The following is a 16,337-nucleotide window of genomic DNA, read 5'->3' on the forward strand; positions in this document are numbered from 1 at the left end:
TGACTGATTACACAGTGCTGCATCAGTAATGATCATCCTTTAATATATAGAACCAGTATAAAACTTGACATTTTTATTCAAATAACGGATCTCAGGTTTTTCCCCACCATCATGGTAACAGTATTCAGTTAAAGGGATAGGTTGACCACTAACATAGACGTCCATAATAATTTTGTCACTTTTTTTCAAATACCTTTAAATTAACCAACAGCAACTGATAGCATCTTCTTTTCCTCGGTGGGAGCTAGATAAGGGTATGAAACAGTAAGTTGTTGGACAAGATAGACAGCATATTTCCAAAATGATCACTTCCTGTCAGCTGAGGTAAATAAATATGAGGTACCAGAGATTAAGTTTTTACGTTTTTTTGGTTTTTGTTTTTGTTTTGTTTTGTTTTTTTGTTTGTTTGGTTTTTTTTTTTGCTTTTTGCTTTTTAGTTTATAATTTTCCGTTTCTGTTTTAATTTGAGGCAACCGTGAAATCTGTTCATTTCAAAGGAAGTCATAAGGTTTGACCGGTTGTAGAAAAATGGAAATAAATGCAAAGTGCTGCTGGTGATGAGTGGCTGCATGAATAAAAGGCTTTATCATTAATTTGTAATTACCCCTGCCCATCGTAAAACCTAGAGTAAACGTTCGGGACGCTCTGCAGTGCAGCCTGAGTGCCTGCGTAGAAGCCATTTCCCCAAATAGAGGCTGATGTGAATGTAGTGTACCAATTCGTACACAGGGTGTCACCTTTGTGCTGTGATCCATATGGGATACAGGAAGAAGGATAAAATTTTGGTTTAGGTGCAAACTGGTCTTTGACCGTCACACCTGTCTGCTGTGAGGTATAAGTGGACAAGTTTGCTTCGCGGTGAAATTAATCGTCAGCTGTGATAGACTTTTGCAGGAAGTGTTGAAGATCCTTGTGAGGTGAGCGGTAGGTCTGGATGCTAGACTGCTCTGACTCTGAAGTACGCCAATGATGTTATCTTTAAATTGTATTGTATTGTATTTAGTTTTATTTTATTTTACATATTGTGTTGTCAGTCTGCCCGAATTTGGCGTTTTCTCGATTTTGCACCTGCAGTAAATAGCTTGTAATCCAAACTGCGTCGTTGCGTTGACGTGCGCAATTAATATCTCGTCGTCAAGAAACACTTTGCAGTGGAAATAGCTTAAACAGAAGACACGTTTTATACATACCTAACGACAAATATACAAAAGAATTCATGAAAAGTATTTGTTGTAAAATGCTCAGGTATAAACATTGATTAGCAGACAGCTATTGCTTTGTTTTGGTCCAGTAATTGCCTGTCCACGCATTTGTAATGACTGCAATATCTCAGATCAGCGTATTTAAAATGTCAGCGTGAATTTAAAACAGAAGGATTTCAGTCGTTGGCATTTAGATCTTTGGTTTATTTGAGGCATGGGAAGTGGCTGCGTCAAGAGGCGTTTTGTAGTCCTTGAAAGTCCAATGAGCTGCGAGTTCCTCATAGTCAGCCAATGATATGCGGCATTTTCAGTGACAAAAGCCAATCATCTACTGATTCGAATGGTCGTTTCAGGAAGTGGGACAGAGTCACTAGTCTTGCTTTTTTGTCAAGTATCTATGACAGCGAGCGAGCTACCCTCACATCACACCACTCCTCACTGACCTCCGCTCCCAAGATGGCTGGTGTGAGAGCCCTTGGTGTTCTTTCCAGATTGCTATCAAGGAGATATCCTCTCCACTCAGGTAGAAACTACACGCATGTCGTTTTTAAGAATAAGAGAAAACCAGTGCGGTGAATGATACTGAAAATGGGACAATTGCCAGCTGCCGTAGATGGGTAATTAGCTTGTTAGACTAGCTGTTAGCTTGGAATAATGTAACATAACGCAGCAATGTGTGTTAGTGCTGCATATAACCTGGTCGTTTTGTTTTTCCAGCAAACGCATATCTCAATGAAAGTCTAACAAGCATATTCATTGAAAGTGAAGCGTGTGAACTTCTTGTTCTAGCTAGCAAACTTTAAATGTTGGATTGCTATCTGTGCCAGCTAGCTGGCTGCTACGGTGTCGCATACGTTTAGTCCCGCGGCCTCAGTAAACAGTAAAACTTAAGATCAGCCTGCTTCCACTTTGACTATCGGATGAATATGTGAAGACCGTTCAGACATGGATTTGAAGACTCGTGCCACTGATTTGCCATCGTGATAGTAACTGTTCCCTCTCTGTGTCTGACCGGTAGGCGGAGAATGTAGGTGAAGGGTCATTTTCCACTGGATTGCACAGCATGGCCTAGACCGTCTGAGGTCATGGCATTATAACATGAACGACTCAGATAGATCAGCTGTATGTTGTACGTACACGTTTTGTTTGGTTGCTGTTGTTAGATATTAATGTGATAGCTTTAATACAAACAGGAAGGGTGAAGCAGCTAGGCAGTGTGCAGCAGGTGGGATGACTTATGTTGGGCATGACTGTAATAATGCATCGCTTGCTGTCATTTTCCTTTGCAGGCAGTACTTTTCGCACCTTCTCAATAGTGCCAGCAATGGAAGGTAATTCCAAAATCACATTTATATAACATACAGGTAAAAAAAAATGTCAGCCTGTCCAGTGTCCAGTTATTTTCTCACCGTACATATGTACTCTATCCTCCCTCTATTTTTAGCCCGAACTCACGTGAACTATGAAGTCAAGGACAATGTTGCTATCGTACGGATCAACGACCCAAACTCCAAGGTGTGAGCTCATTAACGGTCAATTTGACGGCTTTCGCTTTTGAATTATGTGGGTGTAAGGTGAACCTAATGGTCATTTCACCTTCCAGGTTAACACACTGTCACCTCGAATGAAAAGCGAGCTCACAGAAGTAATGAATGAGCTGATGACAGACGACGCTGTTCGCTGTGGTGTCCTTATCTCCTCTAAGCCGGGTTGCTTCATTGCAGGAGCTGATATTAAGTAAGATAAATCGTTCATGTGTGTCAAACTTTAGTCACTCAATGTGCTGCTGTTGTTTATTGCACAGTATAATTGTACAGCTACTATAAAGATGACGTCTTCTTATGTGTGGTATTGCTGCTGAAACACAGCACAACACAAATGAGTGTCATGCAATCACAGCATTGAGATCTTTTATCCTAGTTGAATTAATTGTCAAAATGACCGCCATTGCATTTCCTGGAATTCTTTTAATACACTCTGCGTCGTTCACAGTATGATCCAAGGCTGCGAGACTGCAGAGGATGTCACCACACTCTCTCAGGAAGGGCAGAAGATGTTCGATTTGGTAGAACACTCTTCTAAACCCATTGTTGCCGCCATCAACGGCTCTTGCCTCGGAGCAGGCCTAGAGGTAAACAAGCTATATGTTTCACTATATTGCACCTATTTGACCAGGATGATTGATGATAATGTGTTTTCTAATGGCCTTTTTTGCATTTCAGTTTGCCATTGCCTGCCAGTACAGAATTGCAACCAAGAACAAGAAAACCGTTCTTGCTGTTCCTGAAGTAATGCTGGGTCTTCTGCCTGGAGCTGGTGGTACTCAGAGGCTCCCCAAAATGGTTAGTACATGGATTATATTCCCCCACGTTGCATTGATTCCGCTCACTGTTTGAATTATAGGACTTGAAGTAAATAAACCAAACAGTATGCAGGATGACACAGATCATAGTATCTAAAAGCATTCTATGATGGTTAGATCATGGTATCTTACATCAGGATGAGACTTGGAAGGGCTACGCTGTACTGCAAAATAATCTGGTTAATGCTTGTAATTGGTTTAAGATGTTTACGCCCCCCTTTGAGACTCCCTGCCCCCCATCACGTCAGGTTTTTAACAACTCTGTCCTTCGAAGGGCAGGATTATGATTAATTATAATATAACCTCTATTCATAGCATGAGAGTTTGTTTTCTTTTTATCCACTCTGCAGAGCACAACACGCCATCAACACTGATGATAAACCAGTTCGCACATGTTTTCTTTCATTTCTTTTTAGCTTGGTCTACCTGCTGCCTTTGACATGATGCTGACAGGAAGAAATGTTCGAGCAGATAAAGCCAAGAAGATGGGCCTGGTCGACCAACTTGTAGACACCCTGGGTAAGATAACTTGACTTGTATATGATTAAAAACACTGACCGGCTTCAAATTGTATTTTTTTAAAGTATTACCACCTGTATAAATTGTAATCTGAAGTCCGTAAATCTCTTCTCACTGTAACACTGTATGATTTTAGAGTGTTTCACTGTGCGTCAGTAGAACTTGAGGTGAGAATTAATCTATGCATGACATGTTCATATTGCAGGACCTGGGCTGAAGAGTCCAGAGGAAAGAACAATAGAGTACCTCGAGGAAGTTGCCATTGAATGTGCCAAAGGGCTCGTCAATAAGAAGATCAAAGTCGGCAAAGACAAAGGCATGATGCAGAGTAAGTTGGGCTTCATTTATTGAGGATCTCAGTCTTGGTAGTCATGAATAAAATCATCATGAATAAAAAGCACTACATTAAAGAGTCCATGTTCTTTCTCCATAGAAATTCAGGACTACGTTATGAGCTTTTCACTGGTACGGAATCAGATTTACAAGACGGTCCACAGTAAAGTTATGAAGCAGAGCAAGGGGCTTTATCCAGCACCCCTGAAAATAATTGAAGTAAGTAAAACTCTCACAACTATTCTTGTCCATTTGTAGGAAAATGAGTCCAACCAATGTGTCTTACTGTGTCTGTTTAGTGGAAAATAGTGTTGAAATAGGTAGACTGTCTAAAGCCTCGGGTGAATAATGTTTAATTCATTTGTCAATTACAACACCAAACATTCACCGGCCTCAGCTTGTTAAATATGAAAACCAGGTTTGGAGACTAACAGTCTCTTTTGTCTTCTCTGCTTTTTTAATGATCAAGTTGGTCTCATTTTAACATGACTTGACTTTTTCGCCCTTCTCAGTGTGTGCAGACTGGAGTGGAAAAAGGCCCCACTGCTGGATACTTAATCGAGTCTCAGGTAAGGTTCGCTGGCCTACATCTTGCAGAATTTAGAATTTACAGTAGCACATTGTGCAAGTGAGCGTCACCATTTTTCATGTCTGTCACAGTATTTTGGTCAGTTGTCAAAAACCAAAGAATCGGCTGCCTTGATTGGTCTCTATCACGGTCAAGTGGCGTGCAAGAAGAACCGCTTTGGAACTCCTCAAAGAGAAGTGAAGTAAGTATACATGAAGCACATTCAAAGCTTGTGGTTGATGCAGGACACAAGTTCAACCTGCATTTGACATTTCAGATCAGTTTGTGTGCTCATGGTTACATAGATTGTCGGCACTGAGGCCAAAGCCAGGTCTCATGCTCTTGTTGACACATTCACCCTGATAGCAAACAGGAGATTATCCAGAGTCTTTGGTTTAAAGGCAGTATAATCTTCCTTTTGTCTACTGTTCTTTTTAGCTGGCAGATAAACTGTCTGTGTTTTGTTGCGCACCACTAGGACTCTTGGCATCTTGGGAGCGGGCCTGATGGGAGCAGGTATCGCCCAGGTGAGTGTGGACAAAGGTGTGCACACAATCCTAAAGGACACCACTGTGGATGGACTGGCCAAGGGAGAGCAGCAGGTCTACAAAGGGTGGGTTATCATGTCAGGCATGTTTTATTGTTTCATTCACTTCCTGACTGTACGTTCGGTGGACAGCTAGAATAATCTTAAACGTTTAAGTCTGCTGTGAATTTTGTTGTTTGAGAGTGGTTGTAAATTTTGAAGCATAAATATGTCAGAACCTAAAGTGAGTGATCTTAAAGTTTGTCCATTAATCATTTGACCCTTTTTATTTCAAACAAGACTCAATGACAAGACCAAAAAGAAGGCCATCACTTCATTCCAGAGAGACTCCATTCTGTCCAACTTGACGGGCCAGGTGGATTACAGTGGCTTTGAGAACGCCGACATGGTGATCGAAGCTGTGTTTGAGGACATTAAGATCAAGCATGCGGTCCTGAAGGAGGTGGAAGCTGTAAGTGTGGCTGAATTGAAATCCAGGGCAGTCTTGTTGTATTGTTGTTTAGCTGTGACTTCAAGCTACGATCTAACAAACACTTGTCTGCAGGTGGTTCCCCCTCACTGCATATTTGCCACCAACACATCTGCTCTGCCCATCAAGGAAATCGCTGCTGCCAGCAAGAGGCCAGACAAGGTTTGCCCTCGCCTCGTAGTTTGTGTGCGCTCCTAAATAAATAAACCCGAAAACACTGTTGCTGAATATGCTCTGTGTCCTCAGGTGGTTGGAATGCACTACTTCTCTCCAGTGGACAAGATGCAACTCCTTGAGATTATTACCACTGATCAGACATCAAAGGACACTACGGCCTCGGCTGTGGCCATGGGCCTGAAGCAGGGCAAGATCATCATAGTGGTTGGGGTGAGAACCTCTTACCTCCATGGCGAGACAGTTTGATCCAGCCTGCGAGGAAATTCATAAATACAAAAGCGTTTAAACAAAATAAGATTGTTCTTTAATCAAATATTTCTTTGCAGGATGGACCTGGATTCTATACGACCAGGTGTCTGGCTCCCATGTTGGCTGAAGCAGTACGAGTACTTCAGGTTCGTAGTATTCCTTCAGTAGAAAATGCAGCTTTGAACGCTGTATTTGTTTTGCATTGTAGTGGAGGATTTGAGATATGACACGAACAGAGTCGGCTCACTTGAACAAAGCATCTTCACTATTCCAGGAAAGCTGCTGTTCGTACTGTGTTCTTAATTTATCCATTTGCACTTGCAGGAAGGAGTTGACCCCAAGAAGCTGGATTCACTCACCACAGGCTTCGGGTTCCCTGTGGGAGCAGCTACACTGGCTGATGAAGTCGGTATCGACGTCGCCGCCCACGTGGCCGAGGACCTCGGCAAAGCTTTCGGCTCCCGCTTTGGTGGCGGAAATGTGGAGGTTCTGAAGACCATGGTGGACCTGGGATTCAAGGGTATCACATGGGAGGCTTTGCGCCCAGTTTTAGATCAACAAAGAAGTTTATGTGTACATATTTTATTAAAATATATTAATCCTTGTGGGGTTTTTTTATTCTCAAGGCCGCAAATCTGGAAAGGGTTGCTACATCTACCAGCCAGGACTCAAGACCAAGGAGGTCAACCCAGAGATTGGAGACATCCTTGCAAAATACAAGATGACACCAAATCCTGCTGTGTAAGTTGACATGGGACAGTTGTAGAAGTAACGATGCAGAGATTTCAGTCAGTCTATGCAGACTGTCTCATATCGTTTAGAAAATGACTCTTATCATTGCGAGTATAAAGGTACATGGATCGGATTTGGACAAATTGGCATTGATTTATGTTTTGATAGACAAAACTAAACCTATTGAGTCCTGACATTATATGACATTTTACTGCAGGTAATGTGTCGAAATACTGAAATTCTCTGTTCTTACTGAACCTTCTCACAGCTCATCAGACTCTGATGTGCAGTACAGACTCATTTCTCGATTCGTCAACGAGGCCGTGCTGTGTTTGCAAGAGGGCATTTTGAACAGCCCGCTGGAAGGAGACATCGGGGCCGTGTTTGGCCTGGGATTCCCCCCCTGCCTCGGAGGTCAGAGTTCAGACTAACCACCTTTAAACTAGGTCATTTTGTTCTGTGACTCACGTGAAGTTGAAAGGCCACAAAGTGGTAGTGAGGAAGCCTTATAGGATGAAATGAGGACCTTAACCTCTTTTTCCAGTGTTATTTATAGTTCAGTAACTCAGCTGAGGGCTGTTTGATAAAGGTATCTCCCAAAAAGCCTGCCTTGAATGAGCCTAACAGAGCTGAACCAGGATCATCAGACTTAAGTGAAAGACTTTGAAGCTCAGACCGAACACATCAAACACTGATCACGTCAATTCACAGTGAAGTAAAAAGACATCTAAAGGCAAAACTGTGACGTCTGTGGCCACAGAGGAGCAACAATTGTAACACTCAGAGTGAAATAATAGAGTGAAAATTAACAGTATTGCTGGAAATAAGAAGGCCAAAAAGAACTTTCTGCTTTGATCTCCTGCGTTTGCATCAAGGTTGATTATTAGCTTTATTTTAATTGCAGTGCATAACAAACATGATGATAGGAATACTGCCAAGGGGAGATACTTTAGACTGAACAGCAGATAAGAGGTCATACGTAAAGTACACAATTAGATCATCCCACGGGCCAAAATGTGTCAAAGTTGACATTGACTGGAAACAGTAAATAGGAACTTTTAGAGAAACACTGTTTCAGTCCAGCAGAGTGATTGTAACACTGGTGACAGGCGGAAGCAGGCAAGTGTGGAAGGATTAGCTTTGGCAGATTTGTTCAAACTTCCTTAATCAAACAACTTCCTGATTATAAGCCTGATTTAAATGTTTAATCAGTAACCTGTTTTTATGAAACACCCCTCGGGTGTTTACACAACCTCCCTGTCTGACAGGCATCCTTGGGATAAGATGTCTAACTTTATATCTTGCCGCTTCCAGGACCTTTCCGCTTCGTGGATTCCTTTGGTGCCAACAAGCTGGTGGAGAAGATGAGGCAGTATGAAGCCGTCTACGGGAACCAGTTCACGCCATGCCAGCTCCTACTGGATCACGCAAAGGATCCAAGCAAGAAATTTCACAAGAAATGATCCACCACGTGTGCCAGTAGCTTCGAGTAGGACTCCGGGCCCACCGCTAGAATGTGCCTAACAATTAAATAGTCCTTAAGGTTCACTGGGCTGACTCTAATGCAACAATCCTGCAGTGAATCCTCCTTTTATGAAGGTTGTAATGTTCAGTTTGAGAGTAGTGTTTACACCTCGACCTGTGTCGTGTTATATGCAGTGTATAGAGAGGATACACAGAGGCGTTTGTCATTTAGCCTGCGCTCACTGATGTACATGCAGTGGACAAAAGCCTGAATAAAAGTGAGCTTTACAGCCTTTATGGAGCTTGGATGTCTTGTGGGACTGTTGTATATGATTGCATTATCTTTGGCTAGGTGTACCTAATTATCTGGCAACTGGATGTGTGATATCAACAGAAATGAACGTTTTTTGTACTTTAACATTACTGATTGACTTGATGTATAGGTTAAGCTGCAGGCTAATGATTCACTCATTGCAGATGTAAAGATGCTGTAGAGGCAGAATTAAAATGATTTTCCAACCTGCAAATTCATTACTGATGAATGTCCACCAAAATGTCCAGCGCGTGTCTTCTGTCTTTTTTTGTACATTAAAAACTGCGGGGCCTGGTTTGAAATGTGATGTAAATGTGAATGCTCAATAAAATGATATTGAAGCGAAACCGGCTGTTTCTCCTCTGAAGAAGGTTCACGTGGTAGTCTGAGGGTAATTTATCACCGTTACAGAATTAGACCATAGCTGGGTGCCATGAGGAGATCTGCTCCAATCCGATGCGCTGCGCAGGTCACATGTGTCGTTTCCATTGTCCGCAGAGCAGGGTGTGTTCCGCGGGGAGGCTGTGTGGGCTGGGCCGGGCTGGCTGGGTGTTTTTCTCCAGCAGCATCCTCTCATATCTCATCGCATCGCCTCCTTTCTGAAAGATGCTGAGGGCGGAGGAGACGCTGCGTCCATCGGGATGATGAAAGCGGCGCGCATGAGGTGTGTCCGTCTTGTCTTTGGCCGAATGAAATAGAAGCTGCTCGCACCTGTGCGGAGAAGGAAAACGGAGGACCCCGCCCGAGAAAATGGCTTTTTTAACGCGATGCTTTTAATGTGTGACCGAAATGTCTAAAAGCAAACACTGCGAGGCGGTCAGGGTGGTGGTCCGCTGCCGGCCCTTCAGCAAGAGGGAGGAGAAAGCGGACAGTGAAAACATCCTGGTGATCGATGACAAGCTGGGACAGATCACCATCAGGAACCCGAAGGCACCACCTGATGATCCCATGAAAGTATTCACGTTTGATTCCGTGTATGGCTGGGATTCAAAGCAGGGCGACATTTATGATGATGCGGTGAGACCTCTGGTGGAGTCCGTCCTCCAGGGCTTCAACGGGACCATATTTGCCTACGGCCAGACGGGGACAGGTAAAACGCACACCATGCAAGGGGTTTCAAACGACCCAGACATGAGAGGGGTTATACCGAATTCATTCCATCACATTTTCACACAAATATCCAGAACTCAGAATCAGAAATACCTGGTGAGGTCATCCTACCTGGAGATCTACCAGGAGGAAATCAGAGACCTGCTGTGCAAAGACAACAACAAGAAACTGGATCTGAAAGAGAACCCGGACTTTGGTGTGTACGTCAAAGACCTGTCTTCAGTGGTGACGAAGAACGCCACAGAGATCGAGCATGTGATGAACATTGGGAACCAGTCCAGGTCCGTGGGCTTCACCAACATGAATGAACGCAGCTCACGCTCCCACGCCATCTTCGTCATCACGGTGGAGTGCAGCGAAGTGGGCCCGGACGGCCAGGACCACATCCGCGTCGGGAAGCTGAACATGGTCGACCTGGCGGGCAGCGAGCGCCAGAGCAAGACAGGTGCTAAAGGGAAGCGACTGAAGGAAGCAGCCAAGATCAACCTGTCCCTCTCCGCTCTGGGGAATGTCATCTCCGCCCTGGTGGACGGGAAGAGCACCCACGTCCCGTACAGGGACTCCAAGCTGACGCGCTTGCTCCAGGACTCACTGGGTGGAAACGCAAAGACGGTGATGATAGCAACCGTGGGGCCATCGCACAAGAACTTTGACGAGTCCCTGGCCACGCTGAGGTACGCCAGCAGGGCCAAGAACATAAAGAACAAACCTCGGATTAACGAGGACCCCAAAGATGCCCTGCTGAGGGAGTTCCAGGAGGAGATCGCGCGCTTGAAAGCGCAGCTGGAGGAGCGAGGGATGCTCGCAAAGGAGAGGAGGAAGAGAAGGAACAGCAAAAGACTGAGTAAGAGCATGGCCGGCATGGAGGAGGAGATGCTCAGAGAGAGGGATGCGGATGTGTGGAAAGCTCTGGAGGAGGAACAAGAGCTGAAGCATCACACGAAGGAGGGAGGAGACATCCCCAGAGGCTTCACCTGCCAGGGAGGAGGCGAGAAGCTGAAGCACCTGAATGAAAACAGAAAAAGTGTGGAGGACATGCAGTGGGATCAAGGTGCTCTGGAGAAGATCATCGAGAAATATAAGGTACTTGTGAAGAGCACGTGCCTTGTTGTAATACAGTACAGCGTCTGGTAAATGAGACACAAAAGAAATTTGCATAAATAATTCATGATAGTTCTTTGTTTGCAGGCCATGGAGAGCAAACTGTTGGTTGGAGGAAAGACTATCATCGATCACACCAATGAGCAGCAAAAAATGCTGGAGCTGAAGAGGCAAGAAATTGCAGAACAGGTAAACAATACTGATTCAATTCATCCCCCAACATTTCTCCATATGAACATACTTTTGAGTCCGTGGTAATACAACCCAAAAACACACACACAAACAGACACACACAGTACTGATAGAAATATATAAAACACTGCTGTTTGAAAAACCAAAAACAGTCAAAGGTTACAAACTTGACAACTATTTATGGAGACTTAAATACGTTGCATTTTTCTTTTTCTAAATATTTTTACATGCAGAAATAATGATACTGAAACTACAAACCCGAGTCCAGAGAAGTTGGGACACTATGGTACACTACATATACTCACCTGAAATCAGTACAAACACAATATATTTAATGTTCATTGATTTTTGTAAATATCTGCTTATTCTGAATCTGATGCAGCAACATGTTTCACAGACTGGGAAAGATGTGGAACGCTCCAAAAACACCTGTTTGGATCATTCCACAGGTAAACAGGTTGAATGGTGACAGGTGATAGTATCATGATTGGGTATGAAAGGGGCATCCTGGAAAGACTCAGTCGTTCACAAGCGAGGATGGAACGAGGTTCACCACTTTGTGAACACATGATTATATAAAGGATGTTACTACATGGACTCAGGAACACTTCGTTAAACCATTGTCAGTAAACTTATTCATGTTTTACACGGCGTCCCAACTGTTTTGGAATCCAGTCTTGACTGATCTGAGACATGTCTCGTAAACGACGTCACATTGAAGGTCGTGCTCTCTGTGTGTCTCTTTAATGGCGCTGAATGTTCTGTCTGTTTTGCAGATAAGACGAGAGCGAGAGATCCAGCAGCAGATGATGCTGCAGGATGAGGAGACTTTGGAAATGAAGGAGACGTTCTCCTCCCTGCAGCAGGAGGTGGAACTCAAGACAAAGAAGCTGAGGAGGGTAAGATGACTCACCTGCTGACGTGTCCCGCTGTGCCATTATCACAGAGGCAATTCATCATAATTAAGTCAGTCAGTCTTATTTGCAATTAATAATCCTCTTTCCAAGAGAGACGTCACTACGGGAGGTAACACCGCAGGTACCGACCTCTCACTTCCTGGTGTTCAGGAATAATTACATTCGCATATCTGATTGGCAGAGAAGATTTTTCTTTTTCTTTTTCAATGTGCAGCTTTAGTGACAGTGGTAATTGGTATGTTCCCGTTCTGTCCAGTTGTATGCCAAACTACAGCTGGTGAAGGCGGAGATGAGAGATGTCATCGCTGAGCACATCACAACCAGACAGGAGCTCGAACAGACACAGACTGAACTGACCAGAGAGCTCAAGTACAAGTGAGTGCACGTACACACAGGACTGCGCTGCTGCCTTCTCCTCTTCATCACATGTGACTTTCTGTTTCATTTCCATCATAACCATGAATATAAAGGCAGGGAGGAGCGTTAAAAGGCATTTTTGCTCTGCTGTTTGGACTGAAGAGTAAACAAAGCGTGTTGTTTAATCATGGCTGCTAAAGAGCTGTGGTCATAAAGAGTCTCTGTGGTTACACGTCTCAATCTGTTATCATTGGATGCCATCAGACAGTATCACACTCATAAATGTTTTCTGGACTGTAATCAGCAGGCTTGCAACACTATAAGATTTTCACTGTGCAGTTATTATCATTATTATTATTATCATAGGCGTTTTTATCAGTTCCATTGACCCTTAAAGGAATGAAAACAGAAGGGTTTTCTGGCTAAACAAACACTTTATTAGGATTCCACAAAATATGTTTATATGTATTGATACAAACGAAAAAATATATATATATATTTTTAACAACACTGATAAGGTAGAATTAAGTACCAATAATGCCACAATAATACCTTTTTTCTTCTTTTTTTTTTTTGCTATTGGGAAATATGTCAATATCCTGCAGATCAAAATCTAAACCTGCAAGGATACGACGCACTTCACATGCCTTTGACTTCTCAGACTATGGCTGCTGTGTATCTAAATATTGTTATGAGGTAAATCAATGGTGTGTGAGTGCATTTAGTTCTTAAGGGGTCAGTCAGGATGTAAACTGAGTCGGCGGGGAAAGAAAGGCTTGTTGCTGCTTGCTAAGCAGTTTGTTTAATGGGCAGACGGATGAAACTATTATTGGATGATTTTTCTTTATGTTAGCCCCATTTTCCAGGCATATAAACTTGATTGTGTTTAATGGAATCCTTCCTGCTGACAGAAGCTTGCATTTCATATTTCAGGTATCTTTTGATCGAGAATTTTATACCTCCAGAGGAAAAGAACAAGATCATTAACAGGCTGCACTTTGACAGCGAGGAGGATCAATGGAGACTCCAGCCGGTCCTTCCAGAGAGGTAAGTGGATTCATTTCACATCGCTGACATGAGCTACTGTAAATGGTACAGTAGAGAGAGAAAAATCCTCGGAAGCAAATAGGAAATCAGTAACAATCAGCAAACTAATCGACCTACTGAGTGAAATCCAAATTTCTCCATCAGTAATCCAATAGACCATGAAGCAATGCGGCTGTGAGGTGATGTCGAGTTTGAAATGTTTAACTCTAATATTCCTGTTTTTTTCTTCCATATATCACACCTGAGTGTGACTGCACCCTCCTTCTCTATGGGCTGTCACTCAGCATTCTGGGAAATGTAGGAAATCAGTAACAGCGTAGTATCAATAGATTAAGCAGGCTTAGACTGCAGCATTTAAGCACAAATGATCAAATCCTTCAATAAAAGCAATAGATTGATTGATTAGTTTGCATAATTGTGATCAGAGCATCTTTCAAAGTATTATGAAGCCTTAAGAGTTTGCATCAGCCAGCCCTGGTGTCTATTCTGGCTCAACCACTGGAGGTCGCCAAAGATGTTTCTCAGTCAAACACAGACTGTAAAGCAATCTGACCTGACATGCTTTAGATAATTTATACATTCTGCCTTTCAAAGAAACAGACACCTTTATATAAAGAAGAAGCAGACACCCTTGACGTTTCTCTTCACTGAGACGGTTTGAAAGCTGAGGGGAGATAACAGGAGAGATTTGTCTGGTGGGAGCTGATTGGTTGACCATTTAAGAGCCATCGTGAGGTTCCAGGAGCTTGTATCTTCACCACTAAACCAAGTCTAAGTGTATTAAAGTGAATCCTTCTTTTCACATGTCTTGATCCCAGTGCACCCACTCAGGTCAAGAGAAGGCCTCTCTCTGCTGTGGGATACAAGAGGCCAATCAGCCAATATGCACAGATGGCTGTTGCCCAGGCAGCCGGGGCCCCGTGTAGATACCAGGTCAGTGCTCGGGCGTTCACGGGGGCAGTTGGCCAGAAGCACAGCGCAGAAAGAGATGTGATATAGCGGTCTTTCGCAGCCTACTTCCATGTTAAACCGCCTCCTCCTTCGCTGGAAGATGTGAAGATGCTTGTAGCCATGGAAACCATTCACAGTGTTAACAGTTGCATCTTATGCCGGTGAACAATCAATAACGCTTCACAATAGAAGCTTTCAGTGAGTCTGAATGGATTATGCACCTGAATCAGTGGAAGGGTTTTAATGAGAAACAGGTGGAAGAAGCAACCAAAAATGAACTGAAACAGGAAGTCTGTGTCACATGTAGTTATGCTCCTATAACGACAGCTTTACTTTGATCTGCTCTTTCAGGCTGAGAACATCATGCTGCTGGAGTTAGACATGTCTCCACCGACCCTGTTCACCTTGAACCTCAATGGCGCTCACCTGGAGAGAGCCTTTTCTCCCAGGCTGATGCGGGACCTTCTGGTAAACGTTCCCATTGTTAGAGGGAGGACCAGTGCGTCGTCACGGGTCAGGAAGTCCCAGTCCTGGTGAGAGAGCGGCTGAGAGGGGCAGACGTGTGTGAAACACATGTGTTTCACGTGTTTTTTGAGGGTTACAATTTGTTATCATACAGACTCGTATGTCGGGTCAGTCCTAATTTCTGAGATACAGTTATAAGATCATTCATAGTGTCAGATAAGTGAGGGGTAGGCTGACTCTCAAGGCAGTCTATACAAGTGTCTTTACATGTACAAACCACATGTACTTTACATTTCTGGTGACCAATTTCCCCCAAAATACCAAAGGAGTTTTCTACATGCAAATCCACTGCTACTGAGTTTTAAATGCCACAGGTATTAGCACTTTAGCTTTAGCTGTAGCTCAGCTTTACGATGGGATTATTACAGATACATTGCTATTGATCAACCTTGCTAAATCCTGCAACATTTTTAAAATTTAAACATATTGCATCTTAAATAGTCAATCTTTCTTTTTCATGGTCTACAGGTATCAAGCACCGCAAGCAGCAGCCGTCGCATCATCCTCATCATCCACCTCTCTGACATCAGAATCTCAGAGTTTCTCTCCTTCTCAGAGACAAAGGCCATCTTCTGCTGCCTACCTTCCCCTGGGTGGTCCAGCTCAGACAAGCCCCTGATATGTGTCTTGATCTCATCTTATGCCTTGATTTGATTTGATTTTTATTTTTTGAGAAAGAATCCCTTTAGTAAGCATGTACTCAAACTCAAAGACAAACAATAGATATTGTTTCCTTAAAAAAAAAAACAAAACATGTAGTTTCTTGTGGCTTACATCAGTCTCAGTGAATAGCACAGCCAAAACGCGATCTCCTTAAATCAGGTTTGACACACAGTAAACTGTTTGGAGGATCTTTACAGTTCATATTTGTAATTTGATTGAAGTTACTTCTTTTTTTTTAACAGCAACACTTTAAGCGCATATTTTCTAAAACATAAAAACCTGTAAAATGTACCTGGTCTTTGCCATAACAGTGGAGGAAGCGAGGACCCCAGCTCTGGGTGGGGGGGGGGGGGGCACCATAGTTTAGCCTGTATGCTTGATGAACTGTTGCTTCAATTTCTAGCTAATGTAATTGTGAGCCAAAAATGTGAAGAAAGCTTGTAATGCTCTCTTGATTAGCTGCCTTATTTTTTCATAGTTGTGAAATCGTGCAAAGTCCATTTGCTTACACCTGATAATAAACATACTGAAATGATCTC

The 16,337-nt window shown here is 43.2% G+C and overlaps 2 protein-coding genes across 4 annotated transcripts; both read left to right on the top strand.

Moving 5' to 3' along the window:
- The first annotated feature begins 741 nt into the window (after window positions 1-741).
- Window positions 742-9,282, top strand: hadhab (hydroxyacyl-CoA dehydrogenase trifunctional multienzyme complex subunit alpha b). Of its 2 annotated transcripts, none has more exons than XM_076749203.1 (20): window positions 742-917; window positions 2,492-2,533; window positions 2,647-2,717; window positions 2,806-2,939; window positions 3,195-3,333; window positions 3,425-3,544; window positions 3,981-4,083; window positions 4,289-4,411; window positions 4,517-4,635; window positions 4,929-4,985; window positions 5,077-5,186; window positions 5,463-5,597; window positions 5,811-5,982; window positions 6,076-6,162; window positions 6,247-6,387; window positions 6,504-6,572; window positions 6,751-6,946; window positions 7,053-7,167; window positions 7,427-7,572; window positions 8,473-9,282. In XM_076749203.1, exons 2-20 carry the CDS (start codon window positions 2,527-2,529, stop codon window positions 8,619-8,621), a joined length of 2,193 nt encoding a protein of 730 aa, XP_076605318.1. In that variant the 5' UTR covers window positions 742-917; window positions 2,492-2,526; the 3' UTR covers window positions 8,622-9,282. The 2 variants fall into 2 exon arrangements, with proteins under 2 accessions (XP_076605318.1, XP_076605317.1); XM_076749202.1 differs by having other exon boundaries at window positions 909-1,725.
- Window positions 9,283-9,407: 125 nt separating this feature from the next.
- On the top strand, window positions 9,408-16,333 carry LOC143331993 (kinesin-like protein KIF3B). 2 transcript variants are annotated; one of them, XR_013078169.1, is made up of 8 exons: window positions 9,408-11,128; window positions 11,234-11,335; window positions 12,115-12,237; window positions 12,512-12,630; window positions 13,546-13,659; window positions 14,478-14,592; window positions 14,962-15,357; window positions 15,465-16,333. XR_013078169.1 is itself a non-coding variant. In XM_076749201.1 (8 exons), exons 1-8 carry the CDS (start codon window positions 9,725-9,727, stop codon window positions 15,752-15,754), a joined length of 2,310 nt encoding a protein of 769 aa, XP_076605316.1. In that variant the 5' UTR covers window positions 9,408-9,724; the 3' UTR covers window positions 15,755-16,333. The 2 variants fall into 2 exon arrangements, 1 of the variants encoding a protein (XP_076605316.1); XM_076749201.1 differs by having other exon boundaries at window positions 14,962-15,143; window positions 15,604-16,333.
- The last annotated feature ends 4 nt before the right edge of the window (window positions 16,334-16,337 follow it).

Source organism: Chaetodon auriga, chromosome 14 (genome assembly GCF_051107435.1).
Source record: "Chaetodon auriga isolate fChaAug3 chromosome 14, fChaAug3.hap1, whole genome shotgun sequence".
Lineage (NCBI taxonomy): Eukaryota > Metazoa > Chordata > Actinopteri > Chaetodontiformes > Chaetodontidae > Chaetodon > Chaetodon auriga.